A 22123-nucleotide genomic window follows, 5' to 3' on the forward strand; every position below is an offset into this window, starting at 1 on the left:
GAACCACTTTCGAATCTTGTCCTTCCGGAGGAAAAGTAACAAGTAAAATAAAGGACAGGGTCAAAGGCAATGAACTTGACTCATAGTATTACTAAACCAATGCTTCAGTCGTTTTTTAAGGTTAAGGTCAGCGAAAGTTGCGTATGTCGTTTCGAACTTGGTCGATAAAGAAGAGCACTCTCCAAAGGAATGAAAAATTGTTCTTAAATGTCTACAATTTAATATGATAATTTTTTCAAACTCGGGACTACGTTGTACTACTTTCGATACATCGAATATACTCTTGACCTTGTTTACGTCTTCGAAAGAACGATGGCAAGCTGTACCGATCAACGGGATGGACGAACGCTGATCGAATCGACTTTACTGTAAATTCCGATGAGTGTAATGTACCGTTACAGCTTTGCGGAACCCTTCACCTCGATTCGCGTTTCTTACATTTTTATTTTTCTTAATTGATAGTTTAGCTTTATGTGATTGCACTATTCTCAACACCTGTTAACACGATTTTAAATTCATTCATATTCTTACTAAAAGGTACATACCTATTTCTTTCCTTATCCATCTTTTATTCTATTTATTAGAGGATGAATAGTTGACGAATATATAATTGTAATAATTAATAATTGATATTGAAGAATCATCTGCGTTGTCGAACGATTTTTGAGATTAAGTTTCGTTAATAATCTCTTACTTCTTCAACGCTATGTTCCTGTTTAAATACGTTTAAAAAATACGTTGAGAGATCGTTAATAATCGACTAACTTCATTGCTATCTGTAGGAAAGTGAAGAAAAAGAACTATCGATATATTTGCTACTCTTTCTATCGATAATTATTGAATGCATGCGTGTATGTACTTTTTATTTATTATTAGGTTATCATTCTTCATATGTATAATATATAACATATATCCATCAATATCGTTTTCCTTTTTATTGTCTTTAAAAGTTATTTGTAAAATTAAATCTTATCTAAAGAACTTTCCTTCGGAAACTTGATTTTGTTCACTTATACTATCGATATTCGATAGATAACATTCTTTTCAAATTCGATAATGGAAGTATTATTAAATTAATTAATAAATACAGCAATCGTTCAATGTACTCGAGCTATTTTATTCTGATTAATTACCATTGACGAAAAAAAGGTTGACTCAACTGAATCCTGATTGGTCAATTCTGAAATTTACTTTAACAATGTACAATAGTATTGTCCAATGAGAATTTTGTAAAATCTACATCATAATTTTTCTATTTAACAATTAATTTTGTTTACTATATTTATAAAATAATTTTTTTTATTAATAATAAATGTTAAAACAAAACCGATCACATAAAACGACTATCGACTTGTCGAAGAAAAGAGAACTGCGGAATTTTAGGTTGGTAGTATTGTTGATGTAGCATGACTTTGGTAATTTTCGCCATTTTAAAATCTTTGAATAAACAAATCGAAAATTAATTTCGAATATATAAGCTATATTGATCTAAAATGCTTAGAAAAGAAAATGTTTGCGATAGAAAACAAAAAAGAAATAAAAAAATAGGAATGCGAGATTATATGGTGAAATTTCTTTGCAATTTCACGATTTCCTTTGCATCGGAATACAAAGGATTTTGATGATATATTCCCCTTCTCAATGATTCATATTCGAAGAAATAGTAGCAGCAGCCATGTTGGCCGATTGATCCACTATTCGCGTCTCTACATAATTTGCTAGAACTTTATGTTCGTGTGCAAAATTTGTGAGATTTGTAAGCGTATAATAGAAATTACATATTGCGAGGAAGATTTTCGTATTTCTACGGTGTTTATTCGTCGATAAACAAAAAGAAAAGAATCAGTTTTGGCACTTAGCCGACTGAAAACTACGTTCTTTTCACGGAACTTTTTCAACATCCACACCTTGCCAAGATGATGTATACGGTAAGATAACTGAAATATATTTAGATTGTATGACATAGATCTATTTATCTTTGACCTTGCAAACTTGTAATAAGATTATAAATCTTAACAAATATTTCAACTGCGAGTACAGGGGACAACTGCTTCGCAGGATACCAGATTCAGCGATAAGGAGAAGAAACTTCTCAAGCAAATGAAGTTTGGCGACTCTCTGACTCAAAAAGTAATTACGGTCATAATATTGCCTGTATTCGTTGCCTATAACAGATATAAAAGTTTATATAATATTTCTTCATATTTAGGTCGATATGAGTAAGGTAAAGCTAGATGTAATAAAACCATGGATAACAACGAAGATTACACAGATTCTAGGCATGGAAGATGACGTTGTGGTAGAATTTGTGTATAATCAATTGGAAGAAAAGGTAAGATATTTATCATATCACTTTGGATAGATCCAGCGATATAGCTAATTTAGGTTTAGTATCGTTTTATCGAATGAATTATAAAATGCGTTCACTTGGCTTTTTCCCCTCATCATAGGATATCGATAAATACACATTATTTCAGCACTATGTTTGGTATAAGTTACAGACGTTTAGATCCAAAATCTGCACGAGTTGTTGACTTTGGATTCGTAAAGCAACAAGGCAGAAAAGATAGTATTTATCGTACTTGCCTGTTTGCTTTTTAATTTGGTTAAATGTCACTGTTCCTGAGTATCCTGATTTTTGTGAACCCAAGTATCTCCTCCAAGCATATTCATTTTCAACAAAAGAAAACTGATGTAGCTGATCTTGTCAAATTGAATGTGTGAACGTAATGTCTTATCGCATATGTTTGAATTCCCCGTTAGTATAAGTAGAGACCGTTGGTGGGGCTCAACCCTTTTGTCCAAATGGCATTCGGATGTGCTCCTCCCTACATCCGTATGGCCGCCTTTGTATCAGCCGTCGACCATAGCGTCAACCGTTGGCAGCTGCTATATCAACATCAGCTTAGAACAACTGCTGAATCTTCAGCATCTTGGCTGTAGCTGCATCGTCATTACAACGAGGGAAACGACTTCGCATCGATACTTTCACCGCATCATGCTGATCCTGCCGATCCTGTTTATCTCGTCCTACTTTGGAGCTCTTCGTCCATGGTGTTTCATCACTTGGCGTAGTAGCTGACGCAGCCACGAGTATTGTCTTCGTGATAGCTGCCACTTCGATAGAAGTGGTTGGATATCGAGTTGCTGTTACGAGAGCTGTACCCAGCTTTCATCTGGGTTTGAGCGTCGGCAACATTCCAGAGGCTTTCTCCATGGGAACATCGTCTTTTCATCTTCCGACCCCTGTCAACTGCAGACAACATCCATCAACATCGAGATCTGCCGGGAGCTACGCGTAGCTGCAGTACACAGCCGACATTGTATGCTGGAAGTCATTGGGCATTATCCATGTTGCATAAGCATGGATTTTTATCGGAGCCGATTCTACTTGCTGCTTGCAGAAAAACATCGATCATCGTCTGGAATTACCAGGGAATAGAAAAATCTTTCCAGTCCACGCTGGAGGTATCTCTACAATGGTTTGACAGTCTTTGTCAATGGAACAGGTTGGTGAAATGGTAATCCTTTTATTCTGCATTAATTTTTTGACTTTCCTATTTCAGCATTTTCAATATAGCATTCAGTGAAATGGCGAAGAACTTAAAGGTATCTGTATGCTTGAGATATTTCTGCATTTATCGATAAACTAGATATTTTTCTTAGCAAGTGCTGCCTCTTGCTGTAGGTAATTTTATATGCGGTCTATGATGCGATGGGTAAGATATATCACTAATACGGAGATAAATCTGCTTTTTCGAGGGGGAAAAGCAGTTAGTTATAAATTAGGGATAATGATTTTGTATTTTTTTATACAATGCTCGCATAAAGGTATACATACGAGTACAATTTTTTTTTACTTACGTCTAGAATTTGAACAAGCTAAAATTGAGATTTCGTAAGTCGATAAATTTTTATGCTATGTATTTTACAGTTTCCTGACCCCCGAAAAATGCAGATCAACCTTACGGGTTTCTTGAACGGAAGGAATGCTCGATCTTTCATGGGTGAATTGTGGGACCTTTTGGTCTCTGCTCAAGAAAGTGTTACGGGCATTCCAGAGGCTTTCTTACAGCAAAAGAAAGATCAGATTAAAAAACGCTTGGTAATTACATCATTCTTTCTCTAAATTTCGTATGTAAAGTAAATATATTCACGTTCATTTGTATCTCTTTTTTTTTCTTTTTTTTTTTTTTTTTTCATTTTGCAAGGCATACTATATTAATTTATCCACTTGTCTTGTCATGAATTGCTGTCAGAAGTTGAAACAATTGAAAAGCTAAATAACATGTACTAAGAAGTTAGGTTGATTGGTTCAAAAACTTATAATATTAAACATATTGTATAATAATAAGTAAACGTTATAAGATTAGAATAATATATATATATCAAAATACATCAAAATATTGTAATATATTACTTAGGAAGAACAAGAAAAACTTCAAGCATCTTTAGCGGAAAAGGAAAAAGAGAAGGAACGAGAAAAAGAAAAGGATGAGACAGACAAGATAAAAAAAGAAGAGAAGGAACGTGCTTCATCGAAAGAGCACAGAAGAGATAGAAGTAGAGATCGTGATAGGGACAGGTACATTTTCTTTCATTCGCCCGATAATAATTCGTATAACGCATACTTCGCGTTTCATATATTAATTACATCAATATCGTTCGTATAGAAGTAAACGAAGTAGATCGAGAGATCGACACAGAGATCGTGATAGATCTAGCCGAAAAAGGAGATCTACTTCGAGATCGCCCAGCAAGAATTCTCTTAAAGATAACGGAAAAGATATGTCAGATATTAAAGTCGAACGTGAAGATTCTCCACAACCTGAAAATGCAATACCGTTAATGCCAGTTAAAACTAAACCGTAAGTATCTTGATATATTTTTTTCTCTTTTTTTTTCTTCCAATCAAATGTATGTGTATCAACACATTTATATCGTATTAGGGAAGCAGCCGTTGCAATATCCAGATTACAAGCAAAATTAATGAGCATCGCCGATGGTAAAAAGAAAAACAATCGTACACCATCGCCGGAGTCATTGGATAAAACAACGAAGAAATCTAGATCAAGATCTAAGTCACCAGCTACGCGTTCGAAGAAATCTAGATCTAAATCACCTAGTCGAGATTCGAAGTCACGTAGATCACGTTCGCCTGCATCGAAATTAAGACGATCCCGCTCAAAATCTAGATCTAGAAGATCTCGATCCCGATCTCGATCAAAGTCAAGAAGATCCAAGTCACGTTCGCAAGAGCGTTTAAAGTCGAGAAGATCGAAATCAAAGAATTCTAGATCGCGCAGTAGATCACATTCTAGATCGAAGAAATCTCGATCAAAAAGCGACGATCGAAGCAAATCTCGAAAATCACGATCCGTGTCGAGCGATTCGAGATCTACGAAATCTCGTTCAAAATCATCCGACAAAAGAAAGGACAATCTTGATTCTAATCGAAAACGAGATAATAGTACTAGCAGTAGTTCTGGAACGGAAGGTGAGAAGGGTGCGAAGGATAAAAATGATTTTGAAATAAGAAAAAAAAAAGATGGCGTGCAGGCCAAACGATCTTACAGAAAAACGAATAAAGATGACAGTGGTAGCGACAGCGATTCAAGTCGCGAGAGAAAATCAGCACCCAAGAGAAGAAGTCCGACGCCACGTAAGGAGAGAGGCCGTTCCAAGGAGAGAGATAGATCCCGCGATAGATCGCGAGACCGATCGCGTGATAGATCGCGAGATAGATCGCGGGATAGAACAAGAAGGTAAGGAAACAGATCTTTTAATTCGATGTTACGCGGAATGTTACACTTGATATACGTTTCAGAGATCAATCAGGTTTATTTCTGTGCGTTTCAGGAGATCATCTTTGGATAGAGAACGTGATCGACGAAGAGAACGAGAACGAGAAAGGGAGAGAGAAAGATTGGACAGATACAGTGGTAGTCGTAACATGCGGCCACCGTCTGTGCGTAGAGCACCTAGTAGGCGAAGGTACGTTTGAATTGTAAATGTTGAAAGAAAAAAGAAAGAAAGAAGAGGAGGAGCCCTTTTTAAGGAAAAACGTATAATCTCTTTCAGAAGTCCGCCACGCAGAAGCCCGGCTAGATATCGTCGAAGATCTCCAAGTCCTGGAGATAGGCGTAGAAGAAGATCTTTGGATCGTAGGAGGAGATCATCGGAGAGGCGCGATAGACGACGATCGCCCGATCGGCGAGATAGTAGACGTCGTTCGCCCGATGGGAGGGATAGATCACACAGGTATGATAGATCGTCCTCTCGCGACAGATCGAGTAGACGAGAACGGTCCAGAGATAGAAGGGATAAGGATCGTAGATCGAGATCTAGGGATCAGCGATCATCGCTGGATCGTGTGAGAGACGGGAAACGATCTCCAGATCGTTCGAAGGACGGCAAGGATAAAACGAGGGACAAGAAGGTCGATGAAAAAGTTAAAAGATCGACCGACACGGGATCGCGAAAAGAATTGCGAAACGGAAGGTCTAAGTCGAGTAGCTCGGAAAGTAGCGAGAGTAGTACCTCTAGCAATGAGGATGAAACAGTTAGGTGAGTATGACGTCGTTCTTTCCTATCTCTTTCTTTTCAGAAGCTACGGTTATCCAGTTATATGAGTATTTTTTCATTCGCGTTTTATCAATACTCTTAATCTTTTCTTTTTTATTAACGTGTACACACGTATGCTTGCAGAAAGTCTGCCGAAAGAAAATCTCAAGAGAAGCACGAGCGAGAACAATTGGACGAGAATAAGAGAAAAGAGAAGGAGAAGATTCTTAAGGAAGAACCTATGAAGCGGGCTGAGAAAGACGTGAAAAAGACCGAGTCAATTTCTATCAAAAAGGCTGAACCGAGTGTATCGCCAAAGAAACAACAGATAACTGCACTTCCTGTTACCAGACATAGGGTAATTACAAATCTTTTTTCTTTTCTTCTTTATTTTCTCTCTTTATTTTCATAAACGCTCTAATAATCTTCGTACGAACAAATGCTTTTAATTTTCAGTTCTCCAAGAGTTTGTCCCGTACGCCTTCACCGTTTAAGAAGACAGAAGACATTATCGCAGCTGCTAAGTTAAAACAACCTTCGAAGTATGTACACAGACACACACACACACATCTTTATTGTATATACTTGCATAATGACACAATATTCTAATTGTAGAGAAGATTCTAAGGCAGAATCGCCAAAAATAGGCGAAGCAAGTCTAGCATCTGGGGACGCTTTTCTGTTAAAAAAAGATGACAGAACAACTAAATCTGGTAAACCTATATCGGAAGAGAAGAGAAGTGGTCAAAAGTCTATTGAGACGATAACACCTAAGAAACCACTTGATTCCATAAAACGAGTAAAAAGAGATAAACGAGATGGATCTACAGACTCCGATGATAGCGATACCGAAGGTAGGAATAAATCGAATTTCATTTTACAAGAGAATCTTGTCATTTTATTATCAATTATATGAATGAATTTGTAGGGAAAAAGAAGGTAAAGAAGATAGAAAGATCTAGGAAATCTAGAAAAGTTTCTTCGGACGAAGACAAATCTGATAAAAGTAAAGCAGGTTCCAGTTCAGAATCTGAAGACGATAGGAAACATTTGGACAAAAGTAAAAAGAGAGATTTAAGTCGTGGAGGTAAGGTCCAGATCAATATTTATTTTCGAATGGATGATATATATCGTTAGGACAATATACTTATACGAATGTTTGATTAGATTCAATAGACGATCGAAGTAAGGATAGAAAGGACAATAGAAAACGTGAAATAGTTGAAAGTGAATCACGAAAACGTAACACGAAAAAGGAAATAGAGGAGGAAATAAAAAAGGTGAAGAGATCTAGAAAAGATTCTTCCTCTGGAGAGGAAGATACAAAATCAAAAAGAACTAAAAATGAAGACGACAAGTCGAGATCAAGAAAGTCCAAGAAGGATTCGAGTTCAGACGACGAACCGAAAAAGTCGAGGAAAAGAAGAGATAGCTCTTCCGAAGACGAAAAATCTAGAACGCGTAAAACGAGGAAAGATTCAACCAGTGACGAGGAAACTAAAACAAAATCGAAGAAATCTAAACGAGATTCAAGTACGGACGATGAAGATATCGCAGAAAAAGATGTGAAGAAGAAGCGGAAAGTTGATGACAGCTCTGACGAAGAGAAAGTTAAAAAGAAACGTAGGAAAAAGACAAAAACTAGTACGAGTGAATCAGAGGTAGGTATTTAAATGTAATATTGTAGGGTATAATAATAATAATTATTATTATTGCATAATATTTTGATACGTACAATAATCTTTTCTTTAAATTCTATTTATATAGGAAAGCGAGGTAGAGGAAAAGAAAAAGAAGAAGGATAAAAAGCATAAGAAACATAAGAAACACAAGAAACATAGAAAACACAAAAAGAAGAAGGTAGCGGATTCTGATGAATCTGACGTAAGTGAAGGTAATACGGAAGAATTAGAAAAAAAACTTCGAGAGAAGGCATTAAAATCAATGAAAAAAGGACATAGTATCGAAAGAAGTGATTGAGATTATATGTGTCGTATCAAAGATCGTGTTACCTAACGTGTATTCATACCACAATGTACTTGATCAAATTCATGAATTGTCTTATGAATGACTTTTCCTGTTTATTACTGGAAAGGAAGCTAGGTTTCATTACACATTGAATTTATTCGTTATGAAACCAGTTTCTAATTCATGCACTGACATGTCATTTAACGAGTAATTCAATCGTATATAGTCCTTATCGTATACTTTAGAGAGTGCGTATTTTTATTTTGATTTCATTATTGATATTACCAAAAGATGATACTATAAATAATTTCATAAGTTGATATAAAAGATGAATACATCAGTACGTTATTACATTTAAACATAGCTATTTTTTTTTGTCCTTGAAGGACGCGATACCTCCTATACACCTCCAAATTTTAACAATATTAAGATATATAGGCACGTGATGTGTCAAGCTAGAAAACTATTTACTTTTACTTTATCCGTATCACGAAACAGTTTACACATGTCTTATACCTAATTTTAAGCGAATTGTTTCTTGTTATATAGCACCGCAGCGATGCAAGATTTATAACTTATTTTCATTTGTGTAGTTAGTTTCTCTCAAGAAATTTGCATTTAGAATATAATAATTTATATATTATATAATGTTATTTCTACTGTACAACTTGAAAAATGAAGATATTTTGGTGTCGCCTTCTATTATCTCATTCGACAACCTTTACTTTGTAATAATTACAAATTTTGTCTAGACTTTAAAAGTCGTCATATCGAATTTGTACGCGATGTAATTTACTTTATAATTCACACATGCGCGCGCGTATTCCTCTTAGTATTTGAAATATATCATTTTGGAAAAAGTGTTATTAATTTCACAATTTATATAATTATTAAATTATTTATTATATCTTACATTAATATATACAACATCTATATATTTATACATAACATAATTTACATTTTAAGCAACATTGACTCCCAATCTGGAGAACATACTAATGTATTATTAATTGTTCCGAGATTAATGAGTTCACCATTCAGTTTAACTGTATCTAATTTTGCAGCTAAAAGATCCTAAAATAGTAATGAATTTTTAGATATTCTTAATCAATCTCGAAGATTCCTTTTTATAGCGTAAATTTATAAATGAGATTACCTGTCGAAAACTCAAATTAGATCCAATATCTACGATTAGATTGTTCTCGCCTATGCATAAACGTGCTTTTCCAGATTTTAAGATCTGTAGTTTTCCAAGCATACCAGCTTTCAAACTGCTCAGAGTGCAATAATTTTTTTTGGTATTCTCTTTACTGTCCTTTTCTTGTGCCGTATCGTTTGCATGCTTTGATTTTGGTGGATTAGCATCGTCGTTTGATTCTAAACCTGGCAAGCAATCTGGAAACTGCAATTAAATAATTAACTAACTATTAATAATATTTCTCTATACTATTCAATTTAAATTTTATAATTTCAATACCTGCATTAACATATAGGAATGTGGTTTGTTTTCAATAACTTGTGATATATTGTCTAATTGATTTGGCTTCTTAGATTCACTTTTTATAAGTGCTTCCTTTTTCATTTCTTTCTTTGGTTTCATTACTGTAAATTCATATTTTATAGCAAATACATTATGATAATAAAATAACATATTTCATTTTGCTTACCAGTGCCATTTTCTAAAATGATAGGTTTTTGATCTATTTCTTCATCATCCGAAATACTATTTTCATGCTTGGATTCTGTTTTATATAATTTACCTATAATTATTAAAACAACAATAATATATTATGATTCTACTCATTTCTATATTACTGTCATATTAAAAGTATCATACCTTCTAAAATCATAGGTAATATAACAGGAGCATTTTCTGTATCTGGTTCTGTACCATCATCGATAAAATCATCCTTTAATAACGCTTTTAGTTTTCGTTCTTCTTCATCTTTATCAATATCACGATCTAAATTTAATTTTGGTTTATCTATAAAAACTTTTCTATCACTATCGCTGTATCTATCTCCGCCTTGTCCCTTGGATCTTCTACCACCTTGGGTGTCAGTTGCACCTTGGGAAAATACACCGGAAGTCTGTGGATATAAACACATAGAGATAAAATATACTATATAATAGAAATATGCTTCGTCGAAAAAGAAAGTATTGTTACGAGATATACCTGAATTAGATTATTAGAAACTCTGCCTCGTCCACGATCAGATAATCCACGACCTCTTCCTCTGCCTCTTTGTTTAGATGATTTCTCAGTATCACTTTTATTTACTACTGTTTCCCTAAAAACAAACTATAGTTTCATAGTTGTTTAACTAATGATATTTTTAAATATGAAAGACAAGAATGGACTTACTCTTTCTTTTTGTTTCGTTGAGCATTAAAGTTAGGTACATATACTTTTTTCGGTTTTTCAGTCTTGATATTTCCACCTAAAGTTAAATCACGTGGTAACCTAAAAGAAGTCAATCTTGTTGTTGTGGGTGAAACGCCTGGTTCGGTTTTAATATTTCTGAGAGGCACTGGTAAAGAAGTTCCCGGTTCAATTTTGATTCGAACATTTTCTGGAAGTGTGTGATTTTTATCGCGTAATTTATCGGAAGCCATTTCTAATGATCCTAACGATTTCGTTTGCGGTAACTATAATCTTTGACACTCATGCTTTTGCCAAGCGGCCATTATTAACGAATACCAACCGTACAAAAGTATCAACGTTTTATATGTACACTGTTACCAATCATAAAAGTAAAAATTTCTTGCTGATTATTTATTACTTGAGTGTTGATAGTCGTTATTTAATATATTTTATTCGGATTTTATATAAATAATATAAAATCGTAAATTTTAATCTTCGTTTTTATGTAAAAATTGTTTAATATTACTCTAGTAAAAAAAAAAAAAAAAAAAAGAAATGTATGATTCAAATATTGCATCCTTCGCGGGTAAAGTTGGTAGCCAATAAAATTGCGACTATCATAATTTTTTATTATTTTGCGCGGCAATAAGGCAGCCATTGTAATCATGATGTAAGATGAGTGCTGTATTTTACAGATTTTCTGCTATGCAGCCATCGATATCATAGATTTTTCAACCGAATCATGCACGGAATCATACTGAAAATCACAGGTAATGAAATTTATTTGATCATCTCGTAATATTTTTCGATTTTTAACTGGAAACAAATATCTGTCAATTATTAAGTTTTTACGTTGTATTATTCGTTTTTAACCATTCGAGTATTCGTAAATTATGTTATATAGATCTATTTTTAATGAGTTATATATGTTTTATATAATCGATAAAAAGATAAAAAATATCAAAAAGTCTGAGATAAGAAAAAGATAAGTACAATATGCAATTGGCAAATCTCTCCCCAAAGAATATTTTCGATATAACTTTGCAAAATGGCGAATATATTTTCTAATATAAGTCATATTTCTCTCCTCTCTCTCTCTTTCTCACTTTCTCTTATGATATTTACACATATAAACATCTGCTTTAAGAATTATTTCATAATTGCAAGAATCACTTTATAATTTTAATGCACACAGCATCTATTATAAACGTCGAATTACATATACTAATTATATACGACAAATTCGAGATAGCATTATTATTTCAATAAGAATTTCCAAGGATAGCTTTGTTATATGTACAAAAAATAGATTTATTTGGCAAGTTCTAATATTGATCGAATTGTAATAATAAAATTTGTAATATTGTGAGAGAGTTAGGTGAATGTAGGTAGGGTAATAGGATGAATGTTTTTAGGACGATGAGTAGTATTTAGCAGGCAAACAGGCAAGAGTGCGAGCAAGCAGGTAAGCAAGCAAGCCGAGCAGAGAGGCTGAGTAGAGCAAGCAGGAGCGACATAGGGGATAGGAGAGTATAGATACATATAAGACGGTGTGCGCGATGAGGTCATCGCGTGGTTTTTTAACCGCGCCGGCAGTCGTGAAGCAGACCGCTCGAAAGCCGGCTGTCTTACGTTCGTTTCTGCTCTCTCGTGATTTTTCTAACTCGGTGCCACGTGCCCGAGAGTTTCGTTCCTTAGCTCTTTTTCAATTATTTTTTTTGTTCGCGAGTTGGAGAAATATTTGGACATTAGATTTGCGTTTCTTAAAATTAAGAAAACATAAAGCATTATATTTTAATAAATGTCGTCTTCTTATCATCGTCTCACGGATCCTGATTCCTAACCGAGTTATCGTCCTGGACAACAAATTTTCATTAACGGATTACGATCGAGCAGATCCACGAGTCATAAAATCGTTATACACCGCTAGACACATGACCGATTTAAAGTTCGACCGGTCGGTACGTTTCTTAAACCTGTTTTAACTTCTTCTCTCTTTCTCTCGATTATTGTATACATCGGTGAGTGAGTTTTCGAATAGCTCAATCGTTGCGAGTCAAATCGTTTTTGCGTTGTCCCTTTCGATTGTGTGTGATTTGCTTTTTTTTTTTCTTCTCTTTCCTTTTCTCTCTTTTTTCTTCCTTTTTAATTTTCTAATCGATCTATAGTGCGTTTTCTGTTGGCAGATCAAACGACGAACGTCTCTGAGCTGCCATAGATCACGTTTTAACAACTTGCCTGTTTTTCATTTGGAAGTTATGAAGAAGGTAAAGTTTCTTAAAAAACAGAGTTAATCTGTTTACGTTTGTAAACATTCACTCTAATTGTTAAAACTAGATAGATAAACATGATTTTTTTTCTAATCTCTCGTGTATTCTTCACGTACATAAATATGGAAATGTAGGAGTAATAGGAATTCGTTGTAGAATTAATTTAAAGATCTTTTTAGAGAATACAGAATATAAGCTAATCACAATCAACAACGAACGTTTTCTTGTTAATGTATTCTTATATACGCGATAACAGCTTCTCTTCTTTCTTATGTATTGTACCTATATACCGCTATGTATTCTTTTTTACATACAGGTTTTCCGTTAGCTCTCTCTCTCTCTCTCTTTCTCTCTCTGTCTTTCATTAGTAAGAAATTAAAAAGTAAAATCGAAGTATAGTTCGTACGTTATGTTTTGGTTGCTGTTCGCTCGAATGGAAATGTTTTGTCGCGTGGGCGTAACGATTTATAAGGAGGATAAGGACAAGCGATTTGAAATTTATGCGTTTACAGTGGTAAACAATTATCAGTCGTTAACGTTGGTATTTCATTATCTCTCTTTCTTCCTCTCTCTCTCTCTCTCTCTCTCTCTCTCTCTCTCTCTCTTTCTCTGTCTATATTTTTTTAGAAGTTAATTTTCTCTTTTAAAATGCATAATTATTTACAATTCGAATGAAAAAGTATTGAAGGTCATGTGAAAATCAACAAAATTGATTAACAATCTTGTTTCTTTCCTTTCTTATTTTATTATTATTTAAATACTACCTCACAACGATTGTATGCGCTTATTTCAGATTACATTTCTATTTCAAAATGTATGATTTTTTTATAATTCATATTGAAAGTAGTACGGACGTAATTTATAAATCAAAAACATTGATCACATTTTTCATGATTCATATCTTTATTTTTTTTTTTTTTTTTAATAATACCTCATATACGATTAAAGTATGTATATATATATATATATACATATATATATATATATATATATATGTATCTGAGTAGGATCAAAGATCGAAGAATGATTTTTCTCATTTCAGCGAGTCTATGCGCACGCACACGTCGCTCGATGTCGATAGCTTTTCAGCCGAGCTCGTCGAGTTCGATCGAAGAGGGTGGAGGAGTTGGAGGAGGAGCTGGAGGAACTGGAGAAGGAGGTGGAGGAGGAGGAGGAGGTGGAGGAGGAGGAGGAGGAGGAGGAAGAAGAGGATGCAGCGGTAGCGTAGATCAAAACGAAGCGCGCTTTACAAAGTTCGACTTTACAACGAGAAGGAAAACATTGCGTCGTTGACAACGAATCTATCAAGAAATTTCAATTTTGTTTTGCTGATAGGAAAAAAAAGTAAAAATCGGAATATTACGAACGTTTCGAAATCGTCGAAAGATGAATGGAGTTCGACGGACGGCCATCGACGCTTTCGATGCTAAGGTAATAATAAATTTATATATTTTTTTTTATTTTTATACATAGGATGGACCAAAGGAGTTCCTAGATGAGCCAAAAGATTTTAGGTAATATTAAAAATCAATTACTCTCTTTCGAAATCTTTCAGGCTAATTTTCTTTTCAGACTGTAAAATTATTAGATTTGTTGGTAAAGTTACAAGCTTAACTATAAGCCTAAAAAGTCTCGAAAAGAAGTAATTTTTATTTAATCATTTAAGAAATTTTGGCCTGCGTAGACATTTTTGGACCATCCTATATGTGCATGATTGTGATGATTTGGTAGCAAATTGAAATATTTGTATTATTTTAAAGAAAAAGGATTTTTTAAGTTTGATTATTTCTATCACTTTATCATTTATTTTCTTCGGAATGGATATATATATTTGAAAAAAGATATATATAGAAGGTAAACATACAGTAGTCTCAGTAATTATGTGACCGTGATGATCTTGCTTCACTTAATTGTAAAACTTTGAATCGTCTTAAAAAAAAATTTTTAAGCTTGATTATTTTTATTCATTGTATGGTTCTAACTAGAAAAAAGAATATATATACATATATATATAGGTATATATCAAAGACGAATACAGTAATTATATTACGCAATGTAATTAATTCTCTGTCTCTCTCCTTCTTGAGAAAGATCTTACGCATCGAAGGCCCAAGAGACGTAAGCGATTCTGTAAGTCGGTCTCTGCTTCGGGTACTTTCTGTCTCCGAGCAACCAGCAGTTCGTAGAATGTGTGCGTCGAACGGAACATGTAATTAGGTGTCTTAACGCGCCGAGATCGGTTGACCGATCCGATAACGTGCGATACATAAGTATATCCTTTGGTTATGGCTATGAGATTCGATGCGTTGAACTTTTCACTGGTAGAGTCAGAAACGAGTTACGTTACTACCTTATCGAATAGAAAGAGTTTTTAATACTTTAGGAAATTTGAAAAATTATAAAAAATATTAATAGTTATAAAAACTATTAATTTTGTAGTACAATAGTAGTAACAATAACAGCTATCAAACTATATAATTACAATATAAATTATCAAATTAATATTGCGATATTTATTTTTTCTTTTTCTTCTTTCTTAATGTAGATCAAGTTTTCATACGTTAACCTGATAATATTTAATAATAACGTAAGTGTAGGAATATCTACCTAAGTGTTAGTATTTGCAAATGTTAGAAATAACAAAAGTAGTTATTTCAAAATTGAAATAATATTTTAACGGAGTACTACGTACCTATGAATCTATGTAAATATGTCCGAGGCCAGGGAATAACTCATTCGGTTCCATACGAGTACGTTACTCGCATATTATTAAGCCAACAGTAGAATTATTAATTTAGTATCTGATCATCGTTCGTACTCTTTCGCAACGTTCTCTTCCTGTGTCTCGTTGTAAAATAACGTTGTAGCTTAGCAGCAAGTTAGCTCTCCTCAACATTCATACGACCATCGGTTGGTCGGTCGAGGGTTTTAGTTCGTGAAGTGTCGAGTTATGTATATCTTTGATGATGGATCGTAGTGCATGTTAAAGTTATCGCTGTTGGCATGATCATAATTTGCTTTTGAATTTGATCAAAGTTATGCCTTAATATGATATATATATATATATATATATACTTTTTTTACTTTTTATTTAATGTAAAGGATCGCGTGTTTATGTAATTAATGCAAAATTCCAATTTGCACTCCGTAACATTTTCTATTACGAAACTATGACGAGTAACTAACATTTAATAAAAATGATACATCTTTTTATGCTTTAAAACTAATTAATTCAAAAACTTTACTTTACTTTGGTGTAGCCTACATTAGTCGAAGTAATTTCGAAAGATCAAGAAATAGAATTGTGCCAATGCTACGTCGCGATTTCATTTATGGCCAAACGAGTTCTCGCACGATAAAGGCTAGAAAGAGAAAGAGAGAGAGAGAGAGAGAGTGAGAGAGAGAAAGAGAGAAAGAGAGAGAGAGAGAGAGAGAGATTACCGAACGTGAGAACTAGAAAATTAATATCGTGAGAGGCTCATGATAAAAAATATCAAAGTATACATACATTTAATTGTATAATGATAACGCATATAAATTTTGTCATTTTTTTTTTTTTTCAAAAATAAGTTACGAAACTCAGGAAAATATTTGCAATCAATTAGTAGAGAAACTATTAGAGTTAATAAATTTTGTGGACTTCCACGTGTTTGACATTGTAAAGATTTCAATTAACGTCGATTCTGGATCAATCGAAGTAATTACCTAACGATGGCAAAACGATCGCAACCTCGATGCATTTTTTAAAACTTTTCTCCTGGCAAGGACAACGTTAAAGACAGTCGTAAAGCTTCTTCGCGTATAGATATTCTTGATTTTCCATCGTAACAGCTTTTCGCGACGGATATACTGGCGCACCTTCCATCAAACTAAGTAGGTTCACTTTGCGATGTGATATTGTCATAACGGAAGTTATATGTATGGTCAGTTTCGTTTTGGTATTGCGTGACAGTAAGCAATTCTTGGATCCCCTTTGGATTTCTTGCGTGACAGGGTTGTTATAGGCGTTCTTTTTTCTCTTTCTGAACACTCTGGAAACCTTAGGCAAAAGGATCGTAATTGAACGCACTCTTTGCATTAAATTAAGTTGTGCTTCGTAATAGAAGAAAGATTCAACCCTCCGGTATACGTGTTCGCAAACGAGGTGGATCGATGATCTCAAATCAGCCTGTCTTCCTTTTTATATACCTATGTAGTTTCTTTATTTAGCATTACGAGGACAAATCGGATTTCTATATGTCCTTCTTACATAGGTAATAGTTCATAACTTTGAAATATAAATAGAATGTAAGTGGTTCATTCGTTTATACACCCACCCATATATATATATATATATATATATATATATATATATATATAAACGAATGAACCTATATTGAATGAAGATATATATCTATATATATGTGTATATATATATATATATATATATATATATATATATTTATCGGACACACCCAACAGGTTGTACTAATACAAAAGTACTAATACAGTATCCTAAAGAAAAAAAATCGGTTTGTAGAAGTTTATTAATAATTGGAGTGAGATGTAACATAAGCGTAATGTTACTTTTTCAAAGTAATACGTAGTAAAGTCCGTTTCACTTTCTTCGTAATCGGTAATAACTAGCGATAATCTCGCAGCCATGTGAGATAGTAGAGATCAGATAATTATCAGCAAATATCCTTGACGGTTCCCTCCCTCTCTTCTTCAATTCTATATTCTTCTATTTTAATAATCAATAATCACAGTGATAGTAAGTAGCTTTATTGAATAAATTATATAAATTTTAGTACCATAGAATGATTTCGAGTCCAATCAGGATGTTATGAATCAGTCTTGGTTCCTGTTTACGTCAAGGTCACATCAATTTGTTTAGTAAATTAGGTCAATCGCTTTGAAGAGATGAATCACAAGAAAAGTCTTTCAGCCTCGAGTATTTAGTATGTATAGCTTTGTAACAATGAAAACTCGAACGTTTCTCTTGAAAGGTGCAGGTGATAAAGGGGAGAAGGGAATGCACGCGTGCGCATGCCTCATAGGGTGCACCGAAAAGCATCGTGCGACTATAAGCACGCGTGACACAATCGTTCGGGAATGTCAGTAGTGTTGGACGTTGTTAGGTTCTCCAGATCTGTGTAGTAGTATATACGTGTATGGTGCGTATGTATATATAATTTTTATAAATGTATACAATATATATATATATATATATACCATACATACATATATATATATATATATATATCCATGGAGAATGAATGCAATTTCTCCTACTGTTAGTTCTGCATATAGGATAATTTTTTTTAAGCTTGTCAAGGAAATCTGTTCACCTACATGTGTTTCTCGGTTTCTATCATTAGTTTTTCTTTTTTCTTTTTTTTTCCTTTTTGAGGGAAAAAAGGGGAAGAAAAATATCTCATTGGGATGATTAAATCATTGTCAACAAGACGATATTTTTGAGTCTGTTATTCGTTGAGTAGAATAATAATGAGATAATGAATTGAAGGATAAACAAATCTATCGATTCGAAGTACGTGTATTTTGGTTAATCGATGACTGATTATTTTGATTTGCCATCTTTGTTGATAGCAAGAACGGATTGTTATTCGTACTGCGTACGATTCAGACGGAGTTTGTGATAAGGAGCAAAATGATGTCACTTCCGTACGTCTGACATCATTGAGTCGACGGCTCAATGTCATTGCCTGCTTTCAAAATAATCGCTGCCCACTAGATACCAGTGTTGTTTTCATAAGTGGGGAGGACCTTGATGTCGCAGTCCCTAAAGTCACGACGAAGTTTTTTTCTTTTTTCTTTTTCCTTTTGTCTTTTTTTCTTTTCTTTTCTTTTTTATTCTTATTCCAACTGGGACACATTTGCGAAGGCGTAAAAAACATCGATTTCTGCGTCGAATTTCGATTATTCTTATTATTTGTAATCAAGTTTCTTTTATTCATTTTTCAAAGTACATACGTCAATGTAATCCGCAAAAGGTTTGTTTATTGGGTCCAAGGTTTTGAATATGTATTTTTCTTTTTTTTTTTTTCATCGAGCAATACGTCAAGATATTCAACGTTACAACGTTAAACTTAATTGATCTTCGCGAGATGGAATATAAATAGATAGCGAATAAATAAAAAGGAGAACGTACGTAGAATAAATATAATTTATATGATTAATTATATTATCGATCGATTTTGTTAATCATAGATTTCTATAGTACCGACCTTTGATATAACCAATTTTTAATAATACTTTTCATTTCCGCGGGATGTCGCTTCAAGTGTTCGCGGCAAAATTTAATTTCTACTTGGCTAATTATTACTGATATAATTAATATATTATAAAAGTATATATAGGTAGATATTTCTTTAGAAATAAATATATTTGTCGATTTTTGCTCTTATATTTACTGCGAGTTTAAACAAAAAGAATTAATTTTGCAATTACCATCCACGTAGCTATCATTGAAAAGCACAAAAGTAGACGTTTACAAGGGGCCATCGCGAATCGACGAGGTCAGCGGTCTGACATGTACATACGTACGTACGTTCAATACACGGATACCGATAACAGTTTTATAGTTAGCAGTAGCGAAAGAAAGCATATTCTTCGGCCTCGCCATTCTCCGATGGAACGAGAAGGCCTCCAATGACTCACTACCATATTACGAGAAGCAGAACAGTTGTGACATGGACCGCTAAATGCTTACCAGCGAAACCGTTAAATTCAATTAGAGCGTTACTTTCTTTCTCTCGTTTACGACGTCAGACATTTCTAAGTAACCGTTGTTTATTTATTTTTCTTCGTTTTTTTCGCTTTCAACGTTTATAAATATTAATTTTATGCACTATAGTAAACTGTTGAAAAAGATCTTATTTCCATCTTTTTCTCGTCGGATAAATGGTCTCTCCTTTTTTCTCTTTTGATAAAAAAATTTGGATAAATAGACGAAAAGATTGCGATAGCATTCGGAATGTGTATTTATCTAACTATATACATACGTACATAGATACATCGGTTTGTACCTACGTACCTTCGAATGGTTATCCTCGCCATTTCGGGCGAAAAGGTCGGTGCGTACGTGAGGCCCCGTTCACCGCCTCGTGGTCGCGTGGTCGCGTGCTCGCGTGGTCGCAGCCTCTAGACGTTTATAAACGCCATATAAAAGGCGGGGGCGTACATACAGGACCTTGCCGCGACCCACACTCAGGGCCGTATCTCGAGCTTTTCCAAAAAGTTATCGTACTTGCATCTTATCCTGCTTAGAAGTCCTATTTGTTTTATAAATCACGTACGTTCGTTTTCCATAGCCTCATATAAATTTAAGATCGGACATTCGTATGTTTTATCTTTAATAATTAGTCAATAAGTTTCATATTATTTGTTACTTTCATTTTATTTCTTTACACAAACAAAAAATCTTCAGCTTCGGTCTTCTTTAGTTTACTCGTTATTTTCCACCTAATTCTCTTCGTTTGACAAAATAATCGTTTATTCTTTTTACTTACATAGCCATTTTTATTTGGCAATTGATAGATCTTTAGAAATAATTTAGTTATTTCATCGATAAGCAAGCAGCTGGTCAAGCAGATTGGAATCCATATACACGTATTCATTCTTTTTCTCTCGTCACGTTCGAGTGAACAGCCATTCGATATGGTCGATCGAATTTTTGCACGTTTCTTCTTTGGAACGTACGAAAGCCGATGATTTTTCCAGCTTTTCGCTTTCTAAATGTTCGTATTCGTTCGTTCTTCTCTGTGTTTTACGATTTTCTGTGACGATTAGAAATGTCCAATTTTTTTTCCCGATTAGAAAGGAAACTAGTTCTTAGCTTTCGGATAATAATTTAACCAGTTGATGAGTTACTTAGATGAATCGTAGAAGTAAGAAGGATTGTAGAAGTAGAACTCTTTAGTAGTATTCAGTAGACAAGAGGGAGTTGAAACAGGAAGTAGGGTGCGCCTTCCGTTGAAGAGTCACCTGCTGTTCTATTTGAAATAGATGTTCTCAAAACAAAACTACGATGTTCAAACGAAACTATGCTACTATACGATAACCAACAAATTTGTACATATGATATATTTTAATACTTAATCATCCTTTATGTTATCATTATCGCAGCATGATTTTTAAACGAAACTATATTACAATACGAATTAAATAAATTTGTACATATAATTATGATATATTTTAATATTTTGATCATCTTGTAGACGATCTCGAAAGAAAACTACATTCGTACTGTTCTTCAAATGAAACCATGTTACAGTAGGATAATAATCATTAATGGCTGCTACTTATTAGATCAATATTTTTAAACATTTAATCAGTATTTATAATAAAATATCAATATGCGTAATACAAGTGATGTAATCCTAACGTAACCCTGACATTTAATTATTTATATCGAACGAAATATTCATTTATTTTACAAAATACTTACCATTAATTATTAAAAATACAGATCAAGTACATAGAGGTGCTCATTAACTAGATAAACTTACACATATAATTTCGACATAGTCGAATATTTTTATCTTAAATTGTTTCCATAATTTAATTAGAATGTACGAAAGAAATTATGTTATAACAGTAGAATAGTAATCGTTGATTAGATAAACTTGTAGGTAGTTCTATCTAATTTCGATATGTTCGAATTTTGATAATCCTTTAGATGATGTTCTCGTAGCATAACTACGATATTCGAAACCATGTTGTAGTAAGAAAATAATCGTTGATTAGCTAAACATGTGCATATAATTTCGATACATTCTAATATTTTAATCATTCTCGTGTTTCGTATCGGCGTCGTCAGGGCGAACGTGGAAATAAATAAAATAGAATGAGAAGGGGTAGGGATTGAGATGTGGAGGGGAATTGACCTTGCCTCTCAGCAATGGGATGCGATGCGATGCGATGCGATGTGATCCGATGAGAAAGAAAGAGAGAG

General features: G+C 33.8%; 3 protein-coding genes and 1 long non-coding RNA gene across 10 annotated transcripts in view; 3 read left to right on the plus strand and 1 right to left on the minus strand.

The window, feature by feature from the left end:
• Positions 1 to 1654: 1654 nt before the first annotated feature.
• Positions 1655 to 9232, plus strand: LOC122631541 (serine/arginine repetitive matrix protein 1). Of its 6 annotated transcripts, none has more exons than XM_043817334.1 (15): positions 1655 to 1928; positions 2041 to 2130; positions 2210 to 2332; positions 3935 to 4105; positions 4425 to 4585; positions 4674 to 4868; positions 4950 to 5765; positions 5860 to 5994; positions 6082 to 6567; positions 6709 to 6922; positions 7021 to 7106; positions 7180 to 7418; positions 7493 to 7651; positions 7732 to 8225; positions 8332 to 9232. In XM_043817334.1, exons 1-15 carry the CDS (start codon positions 1917 to 1919, stop codon positions 8542 to 8544), a joined length of 3594 nt encoding a protein of 1197 aa, XP_043673269.1. In that variant the 5' UTR covers positions 1655 to 1916; the 3' UTR covers positions 8545 to 9232. The 6 variants fall into 6 exon arrangements, with proteins under 6 accessions (XP_043673269.1, XP_043673275.1, XP_043673270.1 ...); XM_043817340.1 differs by having other exon boundaries at positions 6082 to 6261; XM_043817335.1 differs by having other exon boundaries at positions 2059 to 2130.
• Positions 9233 to 9410: 178 nt separating this feature from the next.
• Positions 9411 to 11236, minus strand: LOC122631542 (DNA-directed RNA polymerase III subunit RPC4). Its single transcript, XM_043817341.1, has 7 exons — positions 10898 to 11236; positions 10709 to 10823; positions 10370 to 10622; positions 10200 to 10292; positions 10010 to 10134; positions 9689 to 9934; positions 9411 to 9606 (listed from the first exon to the last, which is right to left on the minus strand). Exons 1-7 carry the CDS (start codon positions 11146 to 11148, stop codon positions 9487 to 9489), a joined length of 1203 nt encoding a protein of 400 aa, XP_043673276.1. The 5' UTR covers positions 11149 to 11236; the 3' UTR covers positions 9411 to 9486.
• Positions 11237 to 12384: 1148 nt separating this feature from the next.
• On the plus strand, positions 12385 to 14341 carry LOC122632144. Its single transcript, XR_006327817.1, has 3 exons — positions 12385 to 12858; positions 13084 to 13164; positions 14210 to 14341. It is a non-coding gene; the product is annotated as an uncharacterized LOC122632144 (long non-coding RNA).
• A 52-nt stretch (positions 14342 to 14393) lies between these two features.
• LOC122632131 (four and a half LIM domains protein 2) overlaps positions 14394 to 22123 on the plus strand; it is a 49686-nt gene continuing 41956 nt past the window's right edge. Inside the window, exon 1 of one of the 2 annotated variants that reach the window (XM_043818649.1) lies at positions 14394 to 14598. In XM_043818649.1, the coding sequence (XP_043674584.1) occupies positions 14554 to 14598 (45 nt within the window). In that variant the 5' untranslated portion in view covers positions 14394 to 14553. Of the gene's footprint in view, positions 14599 to 18305; positions 18324 to 22123 lie in introns of those variants that run through there. The other variant, XM_043818650.1, reaches the window with a different exon arrangement.

The sequence above is a fragment of the Vespula pensylvanica genome, chromosome 9 (assembly GCF_014466175.1).
Source record: "Vespula pensylvanica isolate Volc-1 chromosome 9, ASM1446617v1, whole genome shotgun sequence".
Classification (NCBI taxonomy): Eukaryota; Metazoa; Arthropoda; class Insecta; order Hymenoptera; family Vespidae; genus Vespula; species Vespula pensylvanica.